This window comes from Phanerochaete carnosa (assembly GCF_000300595.1).
Source record: "Phanerochaete carnosa HHB-10118-sp unplaced genomic scaffold PHACAscaffold_1, whole genome shotgun sequence".
In the NCBI taxonomy this organism is placed as follows: Eukaryota; Fungi; Basidiomycota; class Agaricomycetes; order Polyporales; family Phanerochaetaceae; genus Phanerochaete; species Phanerochaete carnosa.
The window spans coordinates 1,717,950-1,732,696 of record NW_006767628.1 but is presented as its reverse complement, the minus strand read 5'-3'; the positions used below and the strand labels follow the sequence as shown (position 1 = coordinate 1,732,696).

The following is a 14,747-nucleotide window of genomic DNA, read 5'->3' as shown; positions in this document are numbered from 1 at the left end:
ATAAGATTTCGTCTGGTGTGGATGACTTAGCGGAGGGATGCGCAGGTAGCGTGATAGTGTTCGTGAGCAAGTTCGGCTTCTTGAGAATGTCGACACGAGCATATCCTGCATAAAACGAGTTATTCGTATCAGGAAAAATTCATCAGAGACCAAGAGTGACGCACTGGGATCCAGAAAGAATGCTGTGAAATAAATATCTGCCAAAGGCCCTTCATCAATAAATTACTTGTATCGCCGATTCACAATCCCAAGCGCTACCACATTAGCCTGCAGCTCAGGTCGGTGACGTTCAGCAATATAACAGCTGCAATACTATATGAAACATACTGGTGAGTTCGCATGCTCGTATGCCTTTGCTGCACCGGCGCTCAGGTTGGCTATCCACTTGTCTAGCGAAGCGGCATCCTCCTTTGTAACATTGGATACCCATACACCAAGGACGGCCATCACAGCGCATATATACTTTCCACGTTCCCTTACAGGTGCAAACCCATGCTGAACCTGTGTGCCGAATCCGAACGCACACTGATTGCATGGCGAGGTTGAGATAGCGCACTCGGCACGGCGGATGTATTCTGCCATTATCGAGCGGACGTCCGCACGGCGTCGCCAAAAGCCGTATTTGGTGTGTTGTCGTCGGTCTGCATCACTTTGCCGACCCCCGGAGTTTCTCACACTTTCTCACTGGGTCAAATACCCCCTCGAGTTTCTCACCGTTATAAACACGTTATTAACCGTGTGAAGAACACTATGTTTATAACACATGCCTTCCTCACCGTACACTAATCCACAGAGCTGTGGATATTCTAACTTACGTAAGCTCCCTTACTTTACTTGCTTGCTATTCTGTATCCGTATCCTCCAAGGTGTACGACCATGCTCGAATATTGCTCTCGTGACATGGCGCGTACAGCAGTAGCACTAGTAGCCTTCTTGTGTTTTACTCCGTGCGTTGCTCGCGTGCCTCGTGTTCTATACTGGAAATTATAGTCTGTGTAACGCATCTGTATGGCAGAAAAGTGCTTTATCATTTTGCAGAGTAAGAGACTGGCTCACGACTACGCACGCAATGAATAGCTGGCCAGTCCCACATTAGCGTCGGGCAAAACCCGGCGGAACGCACACGTGATCGCTTTGCAGCTGTGACGCGTCCGCGAGGCCGGCGTCCGTGTTTGATTTGATCCCAACCTACACGCCACTTCACCGCTTCACCTCTGACCTCCGCTCATGCCTCCACGAAAGCAACCGTTATCGAAGGAAGCGACGGCCCCAGTGCTGGCGACAGCAGCGCGTCCATCCACGAGGACAAGGGTGACTCGCACCGCTACTCTCCAGACGGAGGAGCTTGCCGCGAAGTTGGAGACAAAATTGACAATTTCCGACCCGAAAGGCAAGCAGAAGGCTGTGGAGGCGACTGCTCCTAAAACAACCACGGCATGCACTATTGCAAAGAAGACGAGGGTAGTTAAGGATGTGGAGGGGACATCAGAGGTGACTGGGCTAGCTCAGGAGCTGGCCAAGGGTTTGACACTTGACGGCGGACCACCAGAGAGGACGAGAGAGGAGAAGTGTACGGATGCTATGCGGGAGGTCAACTCTGCGTCCAAGAGCCTGTCCGGTATCGTTGAGTCTGGGTGGAAGAGCTCAGTGGTTCCAACCAAGGCTCCCCAGCGGAGTTCAACGTCTAAACAACCAGACTTTGCCGTCGCCGCCGTACAGCACGCAAACTCCGCTAGGAGTGCACTCCAAGTGCTACGAGAGTTAAAGCCTGGAGATATTGACGTAGAACGCGCTGCCTCGAGCTTGGTTGGGAAGCTTATCTCGCTAGAACTAGTGAGTAACCTCTTTCGCTTCTGGATTCAACTCCACTGACTTGCTGAATTTGAAGTATGATACAGCATTAGAGGCTTTGTCCGAGGGCCGGGCATTTTTACTCAGAATCTATCGTGGCACTCCTTCAGACGGAGAGGTCGTACAGAAGACGAAGGCATATCTGCTCTCTTTGCCCCTTCCATCCGCTAGCCTCGAAGACGACATTCTCCTGACGCTCACCTCAAATTATCTGCTGTACTCACTTTTCGCATTCTCGTATACGACGTTTACGACCTCAGCTGCTCCACAAACACCATCGTTGCTGACCCATTTCGCTGATAGTCTCTCCAATACCTCTACGCTGCTGCAATGGATACCTTCCCTGAAAAAACTTTCTCCGAAACACATGGACTCTATTCTGACCAGGGCATATACGTCAATCACCAAGTCGTCCGCCCTCACACACTGTGCACCATTAGACGCGAAGCCTATGTATGCTATCCGCGTATATGCACTACAACTTCTGCTTCGCACGTCTCCCTCGGTTCTACGACCAAGCACCTTCTGGGACCAGGTCGTCAAGTTCACCGTAGCATTCGTGAAGGATGTCGCAAGCGGCTCCGCTTCGGCTGAGGTCAAGGATAACGCTACCCGGACCATTCTAGCTACGTTTGAGATGATGAAGGAAGCCGTCCTTGCTACGCGGGCAGACGGGGATATTCAGGGAACATGGCTAGGCGGATCTGGGTTCGTGGGGTTCTGCGAGTACTGGATGGACTTTGCAAGGAGGGTGAGGTTTCGTGGTCGGCTCTTAGGACTCTTAGGAGAAATGGAGGCTGATTGAGAAGCATGCAGGCAAACGATGCTGCTCTTATGCGGCGTATATCGGCGCACATACGGAGTTGCTCTCCGTCTCCTTCCTCGTCGGACAGTCATTCTGCGCATACAAATGAGACGAAGCAGGCAGCTACCGCGGAAGCTACTATCCGGGAGTCAGCCCCGAATTCGCAACAATCCACTAAGCACGAGTCGATTCGCTTGAGCACAGTGCTAGCGGAAGCTACGTTGCTAGTGGAGCAGCTCGGGAGCCCAGGTCTGTGGGGCGCGTTCCATACGAAGTAAAGTGTTGCTGACGCTATTTCAGCCGATGAAGACTTGCAGCGCTGTTTGACAGACGCAGCATCCGCAGTTGAGGGCTCTAAGGCATTCCTTGTTGCAGTTTACGCTTCAGGCAACGTAGCCGAGGGCGACGAGCATCGATACGCGGACAAGGTACGACGAGCCGTCGAGCGTTTAAGGCGAGCGGCTGTGAAGGCTCTGGAAACTCTACCTACGAATAGCCAGGCGGCTCGTCGACTGCTGCGGCATGTGGTCGAGAAGGGAGTAGATGTCATAGAAGCAGCGATATACTCGGTTCGTTTTGCATCTCTTACCTGCCGAAGTATGCACTAACTATAGAACTTGTGCAGACCAAGTCATGTAATGGCGAGCTTTTCACAGCAGCTCTAGACTCCCTCTTCGCTCTCGCGCGAGTGACACTCGAGGTCTCGTCACCTCTGTCGTACACACAGGCTTACGACTACCTTTCTCGTGCTGCAGCTTTTCTAGCTCGCGCGGAAGAATCTGCATGCGATACGCTGCAAATTGCGAACTACTTGCGCTGCCTCTCGGGTGCCTTCCATAACCTGGGTGGTACCCTGTACCAAGCGACCCAGCACTCTCATGCCGCACGGTTCCTGGAACAGAGCTGTTCTGTAGGGGAGAGAGCTTTGAAGATGTACAGGACAACGGGCCGCGTTGAAGTGGAGAAGCAAGAAACGTGGACACAGCTTGAGGACCAGATGTACCGCCGTTGGGAGATCTTAGGCGTATGTCACTCCAAGACAGAAGACCGCAAGCAGGCGTTTGAGGCCTTCGTAAGCTGCGTTAAGACCTTCCCGTTCGCGAAGCAGTCGTTCTTGGATATGGCTTCCACGCACAACGTCTCGACACTCTTCGACAGTATCTCCGCCTTGAAACATGTCGCTGGTATCATTGATCGCTTGACGTATATCGGAATATGCGATCTGTTGCTCGAGCCACGGGCGGTGTCGTTGAAGCCACACCTGGTGGGATGTTTCGTACCCGAGGGCCTCTCTCTTGACTCTGCCGCGGCGCGGAAGGTCATCATCGGGGCGGTGTTGGAGCGCCAGGTTCAAAGTCTGGACGGCTGTAGGTGGAAGATGAGTGGATGCAAGGCAGTAAAATTTTTCCTCAACGAGGCCCTGCGAGTTTATGACGCGAAGCCTATGCCGATTCGTCGAGCGCGGGTCGTCCTCAAGCAGCTCGAGTACTTTCAGTCTTCTCAGTCTGCGAACGCCCAAGATGCTTTGGATCCCGAAGCCCTGGGCAGGGAGGCAGACACCTTGCTCTCCAAGCAGGACCTCGGCCTCGACTCAGGTCTCGTCCACTTCCGCACCCGTTATCGCGCCATTCTCAAGCTCCGCCTCGCGCTCCTGTGTCACCGCGAAGCGCAGACGTCGCAGTTCTCCAAGGTCGTTGCCTATGCTGAGGAGGCTTGCGGCATCCTGAAGGGCGCTCTGTCGGCGTCCTCTCCGTTCAAGCAGCCCCGGCAGTCGGTCACTCCCGCACAGTCGCCGAAGGTTACTCGGACCAGAGCCAGTGGAAGAACGGCGAGCAAGGCGGTCCCTGCGTCAAGATTGCCTATAGCCCGCTTGTCGAGGGCAAGGGCCGCGAAAGCCATCGCTACGATGCCGGCGACGCCCAAGAAGAAGAGAGGTAGGTCGTCATGTCGATGCGCGTTGAGCATTGCTGAGTCTGATTAGTGCCATCACGCCCAAATATTATTGTCACCGGTACCGCTCCGCTCGAGCCTGAGGAAGCGCAAAGCCTTCCTGTGGATGACTTCCCTGTTCTACTCGGTCTTCTCCGTAAGTCCATCTTGTCAGTGTCGGCCTGCGTCTTCTGACGAATATGCCTCAGGGTCTTGTTCACATCTCTTGGGACTTCTTGGGCAGGTGGTCACAAAAGTCCATCTACTTATCGTGGCCAGACGCATCTGCGAGAATTTTTTAGATATCAGACCAGATGGTGCGTACGAGCTGTATGCAAAATTTACCAACGCTGAGTCACGATTTACAGACTACGCTACGATCTCGAGCGACCTCGCTCAGGAGTATATCAATCTTGGTAAACTAGCGAAAGCAGGAAACGTTCTTCATGGCGCAATTAATCTGGCGAAGAGGGCTAAGCTCTCCGAAGAGACACAAGTCTTGCTTCAGCTGCGATACGCTGAGTGCCATGCGGCCGCTGGCAATGTCCTCAAGGGTTCTTCAGCGTATTGCGAGGCATACGCGGCGTCTGGGATGTTACCGGACATAGAGAAGGGACTGCCTACAACACAGAGGCTCGTTCTTCGAACCACTATCCTAGAAAGAGCCGCGGTTGCTGCAAGCACGTTTGCTCTTATCCAATATTCCAGGGTAAGCATCTGATTTAGCTTTTTGATAACACGCGATATTAACAGCTTCTAGGACGACCCAGCCGCCGCTATAAACAGCCTGCTGCAAGCCCTTCGGCTGTGGAATCGGGCGATTGAGATGCTCTCGAAGGTGGTCCCCGCCGAGCCTACCAAGGCTGCCGACGATGATACCGAAAACCCCTTCCTCGAAAAGCCCACGACTCACGGTGCGAAGACCCAGGCAAAGGCAAACGAGAAGCCTTTGTCGCCGCGAAAGATCATTCCGCGTTTACCTGCTCTAGACGGCATCGAATGGCGAGTCTCCCATGGGTTACTGGTGACACTCTTCGCCTTGACTCAAGCATACATCGCACGAGGTTCTCCTCGAGAGGCCGAGTATTTCGCGCAACAGGCCAAAGACGTCGCGGAGTCGCTGAACACCCCGGCTATGGTCGGCAGAGCTCTCGCGCGCATAGGGGAAATCTACCTTCACCTCCACCAAGTCGAAGATAGCCGTACCTCGCTGGTGAAGGCTGCCGAACTCGCTGCCGACACCGCCGGTCCGGACGTTGCTGAGATCCGCTGCCTTCGTGCGGAGCACAGTCGACGGCACTCCGATGGCAAGCATGCACAGCAGCTATATGACGAAGCCATGAGCATGTTGGAAGAGCTGGATAGCGTGTTCGCTGCCCTCGATAGACAGGCTCCCAGGTACGTTACTGCTGGTCAAGTGTGTTTGTAACATCTAATCACCGCCACAGTCCTCGCAAATCACTTGAGGGCATGTTGTCGCCTAAGTCGTCGAAGGTCACCACAAACCATGAGTCGCTTGCTCCGAGCGTCCTCATGGCAATCCTGCGTCAAAATAGTGAGTCGCGTCTGGAATGGGCATCGCTTGCTTGAAGTATTCACTATCATGTCAGTCCGACTCCTCCATGGCGAAGGCGAAGAGTACGCAGCGCTACTGGAACGCTTCCGCAATTTGTCTCTGACTGCCGAAGCCAAGGCAGAAGAGAGCGCTTTGCTGGCCAAGTTGTCGCTTGAGAATGTCTACACGCGATTCCAAGCCGATATGTTCCTGAGCTCCCTGTCTGAATCCAGTAAGCGTTATAGCAGAACTTAGATAGGATACATGCTAACTGTGAAACATAGCCATCACCCTACCCATGGGAATGACCCGAGACAAGGCGCGGGCGGTTGCAACAGGACATGACGTCCTTGCTATTCTGAACAACGCGGAGAGGCTATTTTGGTCGGATCTTGGTCTCATCTCCCGACGAGGAGCTGTCTTCGATGTGCGCGATGCGGCTATCTCGCTAGCTTTGATCAGGTCGTTTCAGACTTCCCTAGGTGGATCCTCGGCAGACAGCCCGGTGGTGGCGGCACGTCTTCTCGGTGAGAGTCTCGTCTTGTAAGAAAGAATTTCTGGGCTCACGATATTTAGACATGTCTGCCGCGATTACGCTGCAGCGTGAAGTGCTGGAGGCCACCCAGCACAAGTTTCCAGACATCGCTACGCAGAACGACCTGCAATGGCCAGTCATGACGCCGAATGGCTCTGTAATGCCGCCACCAAAGCGCAAGCCTAAAGCTCGGTTCGTACCCTTTGGATCTGACGACGAAGATGACGGCCACGAGGACGTTTCCGAACATGCTCTGAAGAAATTTTGGGAGACCATCGGCAACAAGTACAGGAGCCGGGTCTGCGACTCAACCAGCCTCGCCTCTCCTCAGCTAGAATTGCTCCCAAGACATTGGACTGTTGTCAGCATTAGCGTCACGGAAGATCGCAATACGATGTTCGTCACGCGGCAGCGTCCTAGGCGAGAACCTCTCATCTTCTGCATTCCATTGAAAGATCGGAGAGAGAACGTGGACGACACCGAGTTCCTGACCTTCGACGATGCAATCGCTGAGCTCAAAGAGATCATTCGTCTCAGCGACGAGGGGACAAGGCAGGCGCAGCACGTAACGAAGGATCGCGTATCCAGGTCTGCTTGGTGGGCTGACCGAGCTGCGCTTGACGAGCGCATGAAAGCGCTTCTAGCTAATATCGAATTCTGCTGGTTGGGTGCATTCAAGGTGAGCGATCGACGCTTTGATTTGAAACGGAATATTCATATACACTGTTTGCGTAGACTATCTTGAACGATTCCACAGACATTCCGGGCAACCTGTTGGATCCATTCCGTACCCAAGTCGAGCTCGCCTTCAAGCGCGGACTCCGCCTGCAAGACAAGAGACAAAGTACCGCTATCCGACTCAACGACGCCCTGCTTGAGTGCTTCGCGTCACTCTCGCCTAAATGCCGCGACGAGGAACTTGCGGACCTGGTCTACTTCATCCTCGACCTTTACCAGTTCCACGGTATGCCTGTCGCAGTCAACGAGGTAGACATCGATGAGGTCGTCGTGGACCTACGTACCGCGCTCGAGGAGCATCATGCACGGTGCATTGGGAAGCTCCGGCTACAGAAAGATGCACATATGTTCCTTGTGCTTGACAAGAATGTCGCCGGTGTTCCCTGGGAGTCGCTGCCCATTCTCAGAGGAAGGAGCATCAGCCGCATCCCAAGCGTGGACTTCCTCTTGGATCGGCTCGAGTATTGCCAGCAGATGAAGGTGGCTGGCTCTTCCGCAGCTCAAGGGTCGGTTGATAGGATCGTCGTGGATCCTCGGAGCACGTACTACGTTCTCAACCCGAGCGGCGATCTGAAGAATACTGAGGGTCGCTTCCTTGACTGGCTGAAAGATATGGCCAGCATCGGTTGGGACGGTATCGTTGGACGCGCTCCAAGCGAGCTGCAATTATCGAACGCACTGACGGGGAAGGATCTGGTCATGTACGTCTATTCTTGCTGGTGCTCCTTTCAGTGCTGACATGCTTGCTCAGTTACTTCGGGCACGGCGGAGCGGAGCAGTACATCAAGTCGCACAGGTTGCGACATCTCCCTCGCTGCGCTGCGACGATGCTCTGGGGCTGTTCTTCGGGTGCCCTGAAGGAGATGGGTGACTTTGATCGCATTGGCACGCCGTACAACTATATGCTCTCAGGATGGTCAGTTCTTGCCGCTGTTCAGTCGATTTGTCACCTATTCACTTTGTTGCTATCAGTCCAACGCTCGTCGCGAACCTCTGGGACGTCACCGACCGCGACATCGACAAGTTTTCGCAGGCTGTCTTCGACAAGATGCATCTTACGCAGGAACGTGTCGCGCAGTGGAGGCCAGAGAAGAGAAGGGAGGACGAAGCTTCCATTGTCACGGCGGTCGCAGAGTCGAGGGACGCGTGCAAGCTGAAGTATCTTACCGGTGCAGCGCCAGTAGTATACGGTATCCCATTCTACCTGTAGATCTTGCCCAATGTCTTCCATCTCATGTATGTTCGATATCTTGACCTAATCTCAGTGTGATCTACTTTGGCTCATGCTCGCCGCTTGTCACGCAGCACGATTGCTACAAATAAATTACATATTACAGCATGCAGGTTTATATGCTACGATAATAGAATGGCTGATAATTACGCGTACTGCAAAGCACAAGTTAGCACAGCTCATATCGGAGGAAAGGAAAATGTGCGTACTCTCGTAAAAGTACCCCTAGTCATGAACGTCTCTTTCGTGTTGTTCGACTCGTACAGCGACTTGACAGCCTGGCTCATCGTCGCCTTCCGCTTGGCCTCTTCTATTGCAAGGCTCTCTGCGACTGCTCTGCTCGCGGCCGTGATGCTCGGGTTGAGGCTCGGCGCAGGCGATGCGGAAGGGTGCATCTGCTTCGTCGGTGGCTCAGCACCCGCCTCAGCCTTGACGGCCCCTTTGCGCTTCTTGCCCTTCTTCGCAGGCTCTGCGGCGCGGCGCTTCAACATGGCGTCGAACATTTTCGACTCTTCCTTCGGCACTGGATTGAGCGTGAGCACGTCCTCTGCGCGGCTGTACTTGGCACCACATTGCGGACAGAGGTCGAGGTCGCCCGACGTGGGTTTTACGGGGTCGGTATCCAGAGAATCATTGTTATCCTGTGCGTTGCTTTCCGGACTGTCTTTATTCTCGAGCTTGCCGGCATCTTCTCGAGGCGAGGGTGAGCTTGTGACAGCACGCAGGCCGGCCTGCGAGAAGACACAGCCGCAGGTCCAGAGATACACGAAGGGCTGTGCGCCATTCATCTCCCTGAGCGTAAGTGGGCAAACAAATTGCGCGCGGTCTGGTGAAGGCTCAGCCGTCGAAGATTTCTTGCTCGTGTTAGGGGTGAGCTTCAAAGTTTTGGCGTCCTAACGTAGAGGGTTCATAAACTGGCATACAGCAGGCATCTCGTGGTACGCACCTTGAGCGACCTGATATGACCACATATCTCCTCTCCGTCGCCATATGCGCTATTGTCTAGCAGATACTCTATTATTGCATCCTTGTTGTAGAGTTTGCCGAGGAGGCACGACACTACCGGTTCATGTATTTGTGCTAGAGCTTGGCGGCGGACGTACTTGATGAACTGAGTATCCGACTGACGGAAGTGAAGCATGTCTGATCCATCCACTGAAGCACTCTATAGTCGGTCTAAATTGCCATGGAGGACTCAATGGACGTCTCAAGAGCGGTGAGCACATCTCGATCGGCTTGCGCCTCCACTAGCTTGGTTTCTTCGCGGACAATTCCGAGCATGCAAAGAGGCGCTCCTCCTGCGACGGTGCCTAGCCTGCGAAGAGCTCGGTGAGTTGTGCCTTGAGGCGGACTGTCCGCCCATCGAGCTCGTAGTCTCTTTCGCTCAAGTGAGATCGAGCGCACTGAGCTCCCGATATCCCGTAGCCCAGCGCAGAGGGCCTCGGCTTGATCTTCTGCCGCCTAGGGCTCATCCTACAGTAAACACCAAGTTAGAATAGCTGTTAGAATGACCTAACTGCCTCAAGCATGAGCGATCTACATCAGCTGTCCACAACCCGGTCGGGCTCCCTTAAGCTTCAGACGCCGTCTCAATCTTGTGAAGTAGGTCTCCGTGAATCGGTCAGAGAGCGACAGTGAGCTTCATCGGTGGGGTCACTTAACCGGTGTGATAGAGCAAAATACTGTACTGTGTAACTGCGGCTTGTAGCAGAGCGATGCCAGTATGGTCTTGAAGAAGTCGAAGACTGGGCTGCGAACCCCCATCTCGTCAACTAGTCCCAAAACCGATGCTCTTATGACGACAATCTATATTCTTGTAGAAAAAACATGAGCAACTTTGGGCGAGTAAGAGAACGAGCCTTACAGTGCTCCATTGGTCCTGTGGTTGGTAAGAGGGACCGAGAGTACTTCTCCTTGACGGGATACCTTCATTGGAGTTGACCCGAGCTGACTAAGCGTTCACACATTTACAGGCGCTTGTCTACCCCAGCTTCAGCTTCACCTTCGAGCCCTCATCTCGCTGTTCCTGTCCTGTTTGCCCACTCTCCCCTTCCAACTCGCTAGCCACAGAATTCAAGCATGGGTAATGATGGCGGAAGTATCCCAGATCGTCGCGACCTAGTAAGGACGAAGCCAAAGGTAGGCAGTACTTGCGTATGATTGGTTGTACACGTGAGGACTGACCCTGCATTCTTGTAGGCTGAACAGGCCGACAAAGCAAACCAAACTCGTGCTCGGTGGTTCTTCTGTGCACTGTCAAAGGTATGCATGCCGCTATGGCCGTGCTTAAGGATGTACTGACACAGACTTTCCCAGCGCCCATTGCAAAGAAATATAGTATGAGAAGGAAAACATGCTTGACTTTGTCGTGTATCATAGCGGTGAGGAATCCATTATGGGTACTCGATATGCTTATGCGCCAATGTGCGCGAAATTCTTCTGTTGCATATCGGGAGTCCTTGTCGTTTTCTCTGAATAGCGCATAGTAAAAATGCCCGGCGAAGATGGGACCATCCTCGTCCGAATATGCACCTCCCACATGGTCTTCACTCCAGAAGCGGGAGAATTGCATTGCAGCAGCTAGATGCAGCGCGTCATCCCTTGCACTGTCCTTAGGCTGCTCGGCGTTGTGCAAGCCACCTTTGATGATATCGAGTGGAGTGAATCGTTTGCCTGCGGAGGGTACAAACGCTGAGTTGAAAGGTTCGCCCGCTTTCAGTGTCCCACGGCTGGATTTGTGGCCAGCTGCTCTCCGGATGGCGCCGTCGTCAAGTCACTGATATCAAGGGTAGACGTTGCCCAAGAAGGGCGTCGTTTTTAGCTGTCGAATTGTACATTTACAGTGCATGTTAACGCGGCAAGGCCACTTCTCAAACAAGAAATCCAGAACTTTTGGGAGACGATGACGATGCACGACCTGTCATGCTTTCCACTGCCAATACCCTCTCCATCGTGCGTCGGACCATCTGACACATGCGACGCAGAGCCTCGCCGCGAGATGCTTCGCCCTGTCGTACAGCGCACCCTGGCTGTATTTCGTGGGCGGCTCCATCGACGTCACTCTGCAAATGCGCGCCTAACCCGCGCTAGTGGCTCCGGAGGACGTCGCCTGCGAGCGACGCCCTGAAGAGTGCGCATGTACCGCGGACGAAGTAGACGATACCGCCCACACTCGTGCGGTGGCCGCACGCCAGGCACTTCGGCGGTCATCATGAGCAGGAGGGCGTTGTGTCCGCCGGCAAGGACGTCGTGCGAGAGGGCGAAGACGACGAAGCGCGGCTGAGCCAAGGTGCAGACGGCCAGAGAATGAGGGCGGAAATTGCAGATAGCAGAACCTGCGGAGACCAGCCAGCACGAGGAATCGGGTAGGGAGCGAGGCGTGCGTGCGCTAATAGTTAGTGTGTCCTGCCGGCCGACCTTATCCGCAAGGTTCCCCACGACCATATGCGCAGCGCTGTTCACTGCACTATTGATGGCAAGGGGGAGCGAGGCCTTGCTTGAGGAGTGCGAGAGCGCGGAGGCGGGGTAGGTCTTGAGAAAGTATGTGGGAGTTACATTTCTGCCTGCCTGCAAGAACGCGCTAAAGACCTACAGAAAGCGCGCCTGTTAATCCTGTAGAATCCGTACACATCGAGACTGACTGCACCTGATAGACGAATGCTCCATGTTTCACGACGCTGAGGAAAACTCTGGTGCTCCTGCGGCCTGAATTGTGCAGGCTATCCTTCCTTTTCACGACGAACAAGACCGGCAGCCCCGACCACAAATTTCCATACGCCAAGAATCTCCAGGGTTCGGCCAACACTGACGCGCGATATGAGTGCAAGATCGAGATGTACTGGTGTCAGTGCAAGGAGAGTAGTGGAGCAAGACGCCGATTCCGTAGAGAATCGTCTAGGTTAAGTGTAGATGCCAGGGCTATGAGATGATGAGTTCGTGTTGGAGAAAATAAAACGGGTCACACACCTTTCGCAAAAACTGACGAGAAAGATGCCGAGGTTCACGATATAGACGTCAACGAGCTGGGCGCGCTGCGCGTGAGCAGTCACAACGTTCACGCGTCACGAAGATGCCGCCGTTCCAGTTAGACCGTCCCGGTGAGCAATAAATCCCAGTGCACCCTGGCCTTGTGCATTTATGATGTTCGTCTTGGGCTATGTGTAGGGCTCCCGGGGTAGCCGGGTTGAACGTCGAACGTTGAAATCTGAGATCGCGCGCGTTCGGCCCTCGTGTGACATGTTCTTGTAAGTCGCAACATCGACTTTGCTATTGCGCCTATACTTCGAGCTTCAAAGCTTCACCCGCTCCGCCGGCAGTGGTCATCGCTCTGAGGAAGGAATCGACCTCGACGACTGTGCGGAGCAGGTCGTACGCAGGCAGGCTTTCACGAGCTCGGCACCACATCCAAATCGTTCTGCAAATTTTCAGACGGTAATCGACTGGGGGAGAGCATGCGTGCGCACCTTAGCCTAGCTCCATAGTATACTTCCGACCAACGAGCTTTCCCTCCCGGTTGGTGCTCCAAAAACACGAGTTTGACTATCTGCGGTGTCCTCTGCGAGCTGCTTGAAAAGTGAAGGATCGTTCGTGAGGCCTCCCAAGAAGTCTTGAGCTTGAAGCAGATATTCCGTCACTTTGGACAGGTGGCACTTGGAGCCCCGCGCCGGGGGGAGGGTCGCTCGTAGGGGCAGCAGAAGAAACAGTTCAAATGAAGCGTAGGAAGCATCCTGGGTGACGCTCTCTCAAGTATTTGCCGCCAGGGTAAGATCGGTCCATGGAGGGCGTCGAAGAGCAGAACAGGACCAAGTCGGGGTCGATGTGCTCGCACTGAAAGCGCCGGCGGCTCTCCGACTTCTGGGCGCCACAAGGCCTCGGCCTCCTGTCCGAATCCCGCCATTATCTTTGTTTTCGCTTCAAACCGAGCCCAGACAAATGAGCTGTCCTATTAGGAGCTCTGATCAGCCGCCTTATGTAGCGAGTCGAGTACGCCATTGACGAGGTCATACTACCCGACATGAGCATCCCCAACAAGAGCGAGTATCTGAACTCTGGCACTTTTGTCAAGGGCATATGTGTACTCATCCAGAGCCTATGAACACAGCCCTGATATATGCAGGTAAAAATCCTCTACTTGCTCAGTACCGCGCTGTCGGTGCATGTAGACGCGTTGCGCTATCATCGTCGTCTTCGTCGCCCTCACGCTCGAAACCATATTCGCGCCCGGTTTGGACTGGCGAAACGCGTCGCCTTTACGCGACAAGTCGCAATTTCTAGCTACCGCGCACTGTAGGGGTCTCAATATGATGGGCCACACGCTTCCGCCATGCACAGTCTTTCGCGACGCCTTTCGAGCGGCGAGAGTCTTCGAAGACGACCACCCAGGACCTTAGCCTGAATGGATGCTGTTCGCACCCTCAGCATTTATCTTGAGGGATGGCGAAGCTGGGTCAGGGAAGAAGAGGCTTCAATATTTGAATGCAAAGCATGCTGTGAACGCCGTAGGCGTGCTGCCCGCCAAGGCTGCATCGGATTTCACGGGGGCAGATGCTTTGCTCCGGTGCGTCTCACCTTCGCGAAATTCCCCAGGTTAACCGACACTTTTGCAATCATCAAACCACTGCAGCCTGGGTCAGCTTGCGCATCACTACCTTCGACGCCAACCTGTCTACCCTCTCTTGCGCCCCCGACTGCACCGCGCACAACCTCTGCACCGCTCCCGACTTGCGTCGAGCCGTACGCGCACCTGTCCAACCTGCTGGCGCTACTGCGCGTTCGACGGAATAGTTTTACCAAGCGTTACTCCGAACCTGTGCGCCTAGTGCGCCGACTTCTACGCAGTAGGCTACTTTTCGAGCTTCCTGTGTTTGCAGTCGCAGCCGCCGAATAGATCTAACAGGAGGACGCGAGCTGCATAAGCAGAGAAAAGGGGGGCGCGTGCACCATGCTGAACAGCCAGCGATGGTGAATCGGATGCTTGAAAGCCGCATCACCCAGGGTGGACGCCTGGAAGCCCATCGCGATGAGGAGAGACTTGGTGTTCAGGCGCGAAAAGAACTATCCGCAGAGACAGCGAATAAGCTAACCGATGGGCGAATTCCAGTGA

General features: G+C 54.2%; 6 protein-coding genes across 6 annotated transcripts; 2 read left to right on the top strand and 4 right to left on the bottom strand.

Moving 5' to 3' along the window:
• Window positions 1-222: 222 nt before the first annotated feature.
• Window positions 223-447, bottom strand: PHACADRAFT_189740 (uncharacterized protein; the record flags this gene model as incomplete). The annotated part of the gene is made up of 2 exons (XM_007390004.1): window positions 223-267; window positions 328-447. The coding sequence occupies 2 exons, from the start codon at window positions 445-447 to the stop codon at window positions 223-225; spliced, it is 165 nt and encodes a 54-aa protein (XP_007390066.1).
• Window positions 448-1,170: 723 nt separating this feature from the next.
• Window positions 1,171-8,809, top strand: PHACADRAFT_203784 (uncharacterized protein). Its single transcript, XM_007390003.1, has 16 exons — window positions 1,171-1,833; window positions 1,889-2,602; window positions 2,668-2,905; window positions 2,957-3,225; window positions 3,282-4,590; window positions 4,638-4,742; window positions 4,795-4,902; window positions 4,954-5,294; window positions 5,346-5,983; window positions 6,034-6,140; window positions 6,196-6,372; window positions 6,425-6,667; window positions 6,717-7,354; window positions 7,411-8,114; window positions 8,165-8,329; window positions 8,386-8,809. Exons 1-16 carry the CDS (start codon window positions 1,228-1,230, stop codon window positions 8,621-8,623), a joined length of 6,600 nt encoding a protein of 2,199 aa, XP_007390065.1. The 5' UTR covers window positions 1,171-1,227; the 3' UTR covers window positions 8,624-8,809.
• Window positions 8,791-9,785, bottom strand: PHACADRAFT_23893 (uncharacterized protein; the record flags this gene model as incomplete). Its single annotated transcript, XM_007389510.1, has 3 exons — window positions 8,791-8,799; window positions 8,854-9,537; window positions 9,591-9,785. The coding sequence occupies 3 exons, from the start codon at window positions 9,783-9,785 to the stop codon at window positions 8,791-8,793; spliced, it is 888 nt and encodes a 295-aa protein (XP_007389572.1).
• A 44-nt stretch (window positions 9,786-9,829) lies between these two features.
• PHACADRAFT_246653 (uncharacterized protein) lies at window positions 9,830-10,463 on the bottom strand. Its single transcript, XM_007390002.1, has one exon. The coding sequence runs from the start codon at window positions 10,114-10,116 to the stop codon at window positions 9,955-9,957; it is 162 nt and encodes a 53-aa protein (XP_007390064.1). The 5' UTR covers window positions 10,117-10,463; the 3' UTR covers window positions 9,830-9,954.
• Window positions 10,464-11,564: 1,101 nt separating this feature from the next.
• On the bottom strand, window positions 11,565-12,917 carry PHACADRAFT_167942 (uncharacterized protein; the record flags this gene model as incomplete). Its single annotated transcript, XM_007390001.1, has 6 exons — window positions 12,765-12,917; window positions 12,611-12,675; window positions 12,388-12,538; window positions 12,032-12,232; window positions 11,834-11,923; window positions 11,565-11,690 (listed from the first exon to the last, which is right to left on the bottom strand). The coding sequence occupies exons 1-6, from the start codon at window positions 12,777-12,779 to the stop codon at window positions 11,565-11,567; spliced, it is 648 nt and encodes a 215-aa protein (XP_007390063.1). The 5' UTR covers window positions 12,780-12,917.
• A 1,238-nt stretch (window positions 12,918-14,155) lies between these two features.
• On the top strand, window positions 14,156-14,544 carry PHACADRAFT_246652 (uncharacterized protein). The gene has a single exon (XM_007390000.1). It carries the CDS (start codon window positions 14,189-14,191, stop codon window positions 14,426-14,428), a length of 240 nt encoding a protein of 79 aa, XP_007390062.1. The 5' UTR covers window positions 14,156-14,188; the 3' UTR covers window positions 14,429-14,544.
• Window positions 14,545-14,747: the final 203 nt, after the last annotated feature.

Coding starts and splice junctions, on each gene's coding strand:
- PHACADRAFT_203784 (XM_007390003.1), top strand. CDS start 1,228: ATGCCTCCACGAAAGCAACCGTTATCGAAGGAAGCGACGGCCCCAGTG. Junction 2,906..2,956: donor GGAGCAGCTCGGGAGCCCAG/GTCTGTGGGGCG, acceptor ACGCTATTTCAG/CCGATGAAGACTTGCAGCGC. Junction 7,355..7,410: donor GCTGGTTGGGTGCATTCAAG/GTGAGCGATCGA, acceptor CTGTTTGCGTAG/ACTATCTTGAACGATTCCAC.
- PHACADRAFT_246653 (XM_007390002.1), bottom strand. CDS start 10,116: ATGAGCCCTAGGCGGCAGAAGATCAAGCCGAGGCCCTCTGCGCTGGGC.
- PHACADRAFT_246652 (XM_007390000.1), top strand. CDS start 14,189: ATGCTTTGCTCCGGTGCGTCTCACCTTCGCGAAATTCCCCAGGTTAAC.